General features: G+C 39.8%; 1 protein-coding gene across 1 annotated transcript; it reads right to left on the minus strand.

Annotated features, from left to right (window-relative positions):
• Positions 1-3112: 3112 nt before the first annotated feature.
• Positions 3113-6469, minus strand: LOC114459072 (uncharacterized). Its single transcript, XM_028441436.1, has 2 exons — positions 5452-6469; positions 3113-4906 (listed from the first exon to the last, which is right to left on the minus strand). Exons 1-2 carry the CDS (start codon positions 5547-5549, stop codon positions 3640-3642), a joined length of 1365 nt encoding a protein of 454 aa, XP_028297237.1. The 5' UTR covers positions 5550-6469; the 3' UTR covers positions 3113-3639.
• Between the last annotated feature and the right edge of the window lie 1998 nt (positions 6470-8467).

Genomic DNA, 8467 nt, shown 5'->3' on the forward strand with positions numbered 1-8467 from the left:
AAAATTACTAAGGAGGTATGTAAAGGTGTGATTCTCAGCAGGAATCTTCTGAGAATACCCACCACAATTATCATAATTGATGAGGTTAAAACTTTTATCCATTCAATTAAGTTGTTTCTCCTCGCTATCAAAATCAATAGACATGCTATTATGGCCAGCAGAAAGAAGTCTGCGTTAATTTTTAGAATTATATTCTCATGGCTGACAGCTGGGTTTTCGTTAAGTGCCAGTGTCATTGCCTCACAATTTTCCAATTGCTTTGCACAAAGTTGCCAGTCTATTATTCTTTCTGTGTTATTTTGAATTTCACTGTCATAACACAACATCAGTTGTATTAAACAGCGGAACACAAGTGTATCATCCGAAGGGACATAGTGGTGGCAGTAGGCAGTTAGTGCCTCAGTTGTTGTCAGTCGATTTTTCTCACACTTTTCCCATTCCTTACTACAAAATTCCCAATCCATATTCGTATTTGTGTTGTTTCTTAATATTTTTGTTGTATTAGCATAGCACAATATCAGTTGTATTAAACAGCTGAAAACCAGTGTACCCTCTAAAGGTTTATTTAGTGCCGTGCTGCAAGGCATAGGTGTGGATGTGAGAGTTGTTGTTATATTTACCGGATGGTATAAATTGGGTGTTGCTTCAGCCATTTCTATTCTCCTTTTATCTGGTCAGGTCTCTGTCAGTCGCCTGTTAGCTGCTTATCAGTTCTCCTGCAGGTCGTTTCCTTGTGCAAGAGTAACGAAAGGCGCCTCATGGGCAGTATATATCTCTTGAGAGGAGCCCTCTATTCCCCCCCCGTGGGCGGGGAACGCCCTGTCAACGCCCAATCTTATGATGTTTTTTACGCCTTTGCTGAGCAGGAGGCCCCTGGTTAAAGGGCCTCTCCTTTCTTCCTAAAACGATGCCTTTTCTTCTTCTTTTGTATTTCTTTGTCCAACTTCCTGGCAGACTGAGTCACTAATGTTTCGTGTCTTCTATCTGCTCTACTAAATGCCCAGTTGCACATTTTTCTGCAGCAGTTTAAAATTGCTAATATTTTTCCTACTACTGCCAAAAATATTATACCCCCAATAGCTAGCATTATCCATTTAAGGTACCACATTATTTCTTTGGTCCACCACCAAACATTTTGAGCAGTTTCAACCACTCCCTTTTTTACTCCCTGTACGGCGACCCCGATCATCATAGCCCCAAACATCCTCCAAGCTGGCAGGCCTGTCCCCCTTTTTTCCATACTCTTTTCTCTATAACTATGCTTCCCTATTGCTTCACAGTTAAAAACATCATCCGAGGCCTCCAGTACAATTCTTGAGTTATCGATTTCTGTCACTGCACAATTCCTCACAGTATCAGTTGGGATATACCATGGGCTATCTTCTTTTAGTTTCATTTTTGTATTATCATTTTTCCATTCCTGAAAAATTGGAACAGTTTTCTCCCTATTTTTTAATTTGTTTCCATCACAAAGCACATTTCTAACAAACCTCAATCTATCATACATCAATCCTCCTATGTCTATTCCCTGTAACCATCCGACAGACGCCACATGGGATGGCCAGTGAGGTACCCTCACATGCTTTCCGGGAATCACACACATCCCTCTTCTGTTCTCGGTCAGCATATCGTGTGATGCAAAGGCATATGTGGAATTTACAGTTTTCTTTAGTTCCTGTATTAGAGTTTTATCTTTAAGACACTCCCATTCGCCTCCTCTCATCCTACAAGGTTGCCATTCAACTTCAGCTGTATTCCATATATTTTCTACATAAGTCTCACCATTCTTTATTACTGGTTTCTTTCCAATTATTCTCGCACCTGCCGCCTCTGTAATCGTCAGATTCCATGATTCATCTTCGTGAGACCAGCGAAGCTGATGCCATTGAGCATCAGGAGTTAGTGGCAACCATTTCTTAAATATTGTCTCATTATCCTTTTCGCCGTTCCAATCATTTATGGGTGCCGTGAGGAATAATGATCTCTCGGTGGTATAGAGGAAAGTCATTTGATAGGGGAACGGTGACTGTATGAAGTCTTGCCAATTCCATTCACCCTGGTGTTTGTGATGCTTTTTAATTGTGTGCAAAAAGTCTGGGAGTAGATGGCGGATTTTCCTATCTTCATTTGTTAATGTATATTTTTTTGCAGCTAATTTTTCTGCCCAAGGTTTAATCCAGATTTCACCTGTACTCTCTGTATTCTCATATTCTATTCTTTGTAAAAATGCTTTGTATGCCTTATACATTTTCATCACATCCATCCACTCTTGTCTCTTTCCAAAAGTAGTTTTTGTCAGGTACGAATAAAAGAACTGCATCTGCCAACGTATATGCATGTCCTCTATTAATATGCGCATATCCTCTGGCAAAAACTCCTTCCTTGCTTCTCCCCATTCTGTCATATTTTCTACCCTGATCTCATCAGAGAAACTCCCCAAATCCTTCTTAACTTCTATTTTTCCTTTCCAATCAAAGGTGTTCCTCTCATTAAAAAATTCCAAACCGTCATGGTCTTCGGGAGGCAATGGATAAGCCAAAAATTTATGTAACACCGACCCATCCTCCCTAGGGATTGCTATCAGGTGCGGAATCACTAAGACTCCCATTACAGCCGAATCAAAACTATTCCAGCCTTCATTCTGTCCCAGTAATAAACCTGCTAATTGACTCCATTCTCAGGCTTCAAAGAATGCAGAGGGCCTCATCTTTGCTTCATTTCTTAGTTTTGTGAGATTTATAGGTAGGTGTCCGCTGCAGTTCCACATCGCCTCTTCCCATAAATCACTTCTAAACGGTTCTTCAGCTACCTTTCTGCTGGTGTTGCTGAAGACCACTTCCAGTATTAATTTATATGCATTCGTAGCCTGCGTCAAATCAACCCCCAGTATGATAGACATACACATTTTTTTTTTTTTTTTAACTTATCCACCACACTGTTTGGTTCATCATCATTTAACCATTTTTTTTTTTTTTTCATCGGGATTTGGTTGTATTAAAAACACAGTGTCTTAAAGGATTTCTGTCATCGCTTCTCTGTGCAATCCAATATTTCCTCCTTTGAATCCGTGGCAGACTACCATTCCCTGTATGATACAGGCTCCTATTTATTATTTTTTTTTCAAAAAATCCTGCATCATTATTTTTTCCAAAATAGTCTCCTGCAACCTTATCGATTTACATTGCGTCCCATTCCCGTATGTGAAATTTCTAGTCCAATTTTTTGTTACGTCTTTCCATTTCTGGAAAATGTTGACATACCATTTTACGGCGTCTACGCTACATTTTTTGTCCTTTATAATCTCTAATACCACGTTTCCATCTAATTTTCTTTGAAATCTTCTTATCTCTTTGTATCGTAAACCCCGGGGTCATCAATGGCATAGTTTTAATATCATGAACCAGAGCCTTTTTCCCAACGGTTCAAATTTAAATTTGAAAAAAAAAAAAAAAAACCTCTTTATCAACTGTGGAAGGACATTTCACAATGTTATATTCTTCCTCTGTGATCTCATCATGAGATGGGACATTCCACACTGAGTATTCGTCTAATTTCTGTTTGTTTTATACACTCCAAACTTCTCTTCAGTTATTTCCCATTTTTTCCTTAATATCTGAATATAGGATTGATATCTACATTCTATTGAAGTATCCCTTCTTTCTCACCAATACAGCTTACTCTCACAGCGAATCCTTCTGCAGTAGTATCGTCATAAATCTTCTCATAATCCTCCCTTGTGCATATTTTCATGTCCCCACTTACTGCCTCACACATGTTTTTATAGGCCACTCTTGAGAGTTGTTCCATTATCCTCATTATCATTTCCTCACAGCATGGCCCCTGATAAGCCTCAAAGGTTATCTTGCATCCGTTAAGTTTCATTGTTTCCATTTTCTTTACACACTTCTTACTTCCTTTATTTGTTATATTACCATTTGTACTGTCTAATGCAGCCGTCGGGGGAGTTGTTGTGTTTATCTTCCTTATAGGTGACTCAGGTGAAATTTTACTTTGTGGCTTTGTAATGTTTATACTCACTAATCCCGTTGGAGACAGTGTTTGCTCCTCCTTTGACCTTACACCCCGTGGGTGCGGGAACAGAGAAATACATCCCTCTATTGCATAGCCTATTTCTCCTTTATAGTCACTCAGGCCCCTTTTAACCATTTCTAACTTTATAAGTCTTATTTTCCTGCATATTTCCTCCCCTTTATCCATAAGATTTTCCATTAAAGCTGTGTTGTTTCTTAGCACCAGCTTTTTCCACATTAATTCCTTTAGGCATTTGTCAGGCCGATTTGACCTCGGGTGTTGGTCATATTCAATGCAGCTAAGCCGCCTATTCTCATCTCCCTCATTATGCCCTTGTTTTAATTTATGATCCGTAATTTCAGGGAGAAAAAATTCCCTGTCACATCTTCCCACCAAGCCTCGGGTGAGAGCTAGGAATTGGATCCCTCCTCTTATGTATCTCTCTTGATCAAAGACCATCTTTCTCCCAGTGCCAAAAGGGATGGGGATCTCTACCTCTGCCCTGGGTGTATATACATTACATGATTTACACCTAACCAGTTTCTCTTTAACCACTCGTTTAATGGAACCTGTCCTCCCTAGTTCCATCCATGTCCTGACTCCAATTGCCGTTAATAGGCCGAGGAGTGTCAATATCAGAAAGATTACAACGGCCTTACTGATTATCCCTATTTTTGATTTTTCATCCCATCTCCGCCTCCATTCCTTTCTTTTCCTATTCTTTTCGGCTATGGCGTAAGGTTTAAGTCTGTTTTCTTTGATATCCTTGATATAATCTCTTTCCCATAATACCTTTCTAGCCTCCTTATCATAATGTCTTTTATTCCAAATTAGGTGGAGCCGTTCCATTCTTCCGATGGGATGACTTCTCTCTCTGTAACGAGAATAGTACCACAATTATTTCCTTATATTATTCACATCTTTCCATTTCTATTTTTATCTCTCTATATTTTTTTTTTTTTTTTTTTTGACGCTATTCATTATCAGATTCGTTTTCCTGTGGTCTTTTTACATCTCTTTCTTCACTAAAGACAAGCTTTCTCCTCGATCCTTCCTTTTCCTTATTATTATGTGCATTCACAGGAGCATCCACCCAAGTCTCCCTTGGTTCAACTTCTGCTCCCGTGAGGTCATCATCCTCTGTTTGATTTCTCCTTTTTGTCCATTCCGTTAGCCACCTAAGCCTCTTTTTCTTATCTTTTGGAGCCACCCGCATTAATTTTGATGTCCTGATTATTCCACCGCAGACCCATGCTTTAGCAGCTACAGCAATGATCTGACTCATGTTAGATTTATTTTCTATGCATCTTTGAGTGAGAACCTCCATAATTAAATAAAGATCCTCATATCTCTCTTCTGTTTTTCTCTTATCTTTTCTTTTTCCTGTCACTTCAGACCCCACTAAGATACTTAATTTACATTTTATCACTTGAACCCTCATTGGGTCCCCAGCCGGATTCACACTCCCCGTTGTTATCCAATCTTTCTGAGATGCACTTAGCGTTTGAGGCGTCCATTCCTCAATTTTTCCTCCCTCCTTTTCCTCCTGCAGGGCTATAATCATTTCTCCTAGCTTTTCACCTATGTTTGTGAGTTCTACTTTATCTTTAGCAAACCTCCGTTTAGTTTTAGAAATTCGGCAGGCCCCAGCCAACTCCAGTCCTACCAATTTTCCTTCCGGCTGACAGTCATATCCTAACCTCCTGTCCTGTCTTCTACCCATCCATCTGAGACAGAAAACTCCTTCCATACACAGACAACACTTCCCCGGCTGATACTCTCTCTCCATGGGAAGAGAGCCAGGAGAATGTCCTGGGAACAGTACACGTACCATCATCATCTCACCCCAAAGAGCAGAGCATAACCAATCCCATGGTCAATTGGGCTCGGTCCGGTAAGACCTGGTAAAACTCATCAACCTCCGAAGGGTGATACGGAACCTCCCAAGTGGGGAGAACCGCTTCTTCCACCACAGTTTTTGAAGTCATAACTTCGGAGGCCCTGTTGGAATTGTGTCCCAGCCTATCAATCTCTATTACATCTTTATTCCTTAAACCGCCTTTTAATTCGGACCTGCTTGGGGTGATATTTTTCCTCCATCCGTAATGTATATTACGTTACCTTCCTGTCGGTCGATTACCCGGAATTCTTTTCCGTTTTTTATCCACCTGTCTTTTGCCTGTAACACAGGATAATTCTGGGTCAATCTGGTAACTGTTTTTGATGTTTAGGCTGGCTTAATATTTGGTTGATGTAAAATAAATTGTCATGGCTCCACCAGTCTTTCCCTATCGCGGCTATTGCTTCTTTCGCTGATCTAACAGCTCGTTCCGCAACACCGTTTGTATTGGATTGGTATGTGATCGCAAGAACGTATTCTATTTGAAGATCATACAACAGTTTCTGGAACTTTGACTCAGAGAATATTGTGGCATTATCACTTTTTACTTCTGTTATTGTCATGTTTCCCTGTAGATATGACAGCGAGCATTTTTCTGCCTCTTCTTGTGTTTCAGGCATCAGGGGAAATATCCTTGTATTTCCTCCTGCGTTATCTGCTATTACCAAGAACTTTTTATATATTTTTATTTATTTATTTATTTATTTATTTATTTATTTATTTATTTATTTATTTATTTATTTATTTATTTTTTATTTTGTTTTTTATTTTTTTTTTTTTTTAATTTTATTTTATTTTGGTACAGCCTGAACAGGCATCAAGCAAGGCGGTTCATCTACTTTTCTAACGACTCCGAGTTCCTCCAATTCCGGTATTGTTATTGTTTTCCTGGCATCGTCCCCCTAGTAACATATGGCTGAGTTTTTATCATACCTACGTCATTCTTGAATTTTGCCACTTCTGCTTTTCTTAGTATGCCTATTATTCTTTCTTTATCACTTAATTCAGATTTATCTATTACGTTTTGTAATACTTCTGGAATTATTATTTCTTTCATCCATCTTACTGGATTTCTCTCCAGCCAGTCTATATCTTTAAAAGCCAACAGTGCATGGGGACCTATCAAGACACCCCTGCCCCTAAATTTTCCTATTGGCATGGTGCATTCTTTCCCATTTGCTAATTCCACTAAGGCATATTTATTCATGGGTTCTGTCCAAGGCTCTAATAAGATGGACATATTTGTTCTGTGTCTGATGTAACCCCCTGGAGTTCTCGTTTATCTTTAGCCACCCTATTATATCATTTTCGATTATTTCTCACCCCGGGAGCGTTACTGTGCTTTGCTCCTTCTTGCCCGAGGAACTACCTGATAGTCCTTTATCCACTTCATCTTCCATTCTTCCTTTTCATTCATTAGATTGTCCCTCTCTGCCTTTGTCATTTTCTGAAAATCTTCGTCCGACACTCTCGGACAGGCAGGTGCTCCTTCTTTTATTCCTGAATTCCTTGGTTTCTGACCCTTCTGAGTCTCCCGTAACCTCTGTCCCTCCATTTGATTCTTTCGCGGAAAATACCCTGGTATCTCAGGCCTGATCTGATTTGGGTTTCCTTTTCTTCGACCTCCCGCTGTTGAATTTAGCCTCGGAGAGTTTTCTTCCCTGTGATTCCCTTGATATGTTTGTCGTGGTGCAAAAGAGCTCTGTCTTCTTGATGTTTGTATTATTTTTGTTACAGACCCTGTTTCATAGTCACTCACCCAGGTGACATATGCGTATTTTCGTGGCATTTCAAATTTTTCTGTGGTGCTATTTATTATTTTTATCTGGCCATTATCAGTTGTGAGTCTTAGCTCCTCTTTTTCTGGTAAATGAGTTTTTTTCTCTGTCGTCATCATTAGTTCTTTCTGTGGTGGGGGGAATGTGGCGTTTGGACAATTTCATCATCCCCCTCCTCCGAGCTTACTTCTATCGGGTTGTTGTCTTTTTCTCTGGGGGGGTGAAGGCTTCCTGAGCTTCTATAAGCATTAATTGTCTCCTCTCGCTTTTTCGCTTCTTCTTCCTGCTTTTTTACAATCTGGTCATAATGTCTCAATTTTTTCTCCACATAGCTCAACTCTTGTCTGTACTGATCGACTTGTTCCTGGAAAGATTGTTTTTGCAATTCTAAAGCTGATCTGTTTGCTATTTCTCCTTCCTTTATTTGGATGTTCTTTTTTATTTCTAATATTTGCAACTCCCTGAGATGTCGTTCCTGATTCCCTTTTTCTTTTTTCCGCCTTTCCTTTTCAGCATTCCTATGCTCTTCCTCAGCCGTTTCACATCTTAATTTTAATTCCTTTAATTCAAACTCAAGGAGAGCGTCTCTTTCTCTGCTCTCATTATTGCTCGGCCCTGTCACATCTCTATACTGATGAGAGGCCTCTGCAGCTCTCCTCTCTAACCACATCTGTTGTGCATTATCCTCCCTGAAAGGCACAAGCCCTTCATCATCCTCCTCTTCACTCCCGGAGCTGCCTCCCTCATCCTCAGTAGT

The sequence above is a fragment of the Gouania willdenowi genome, unplaced genomic scaffold, assembly GCF_900634775.1.
Source record: "Gouania willdenowi unplaced genomic scaffold, fGouWil2.1 scaffold_255_arrow_ctg1, whole genome shotgun sequence".
Lineage (NCBI taxonomy): Eukaryota > Metazoa > Chordata > Actinopteri > Blenniiformes > Gobiesocidae > Gouania > Gouania willdenowi.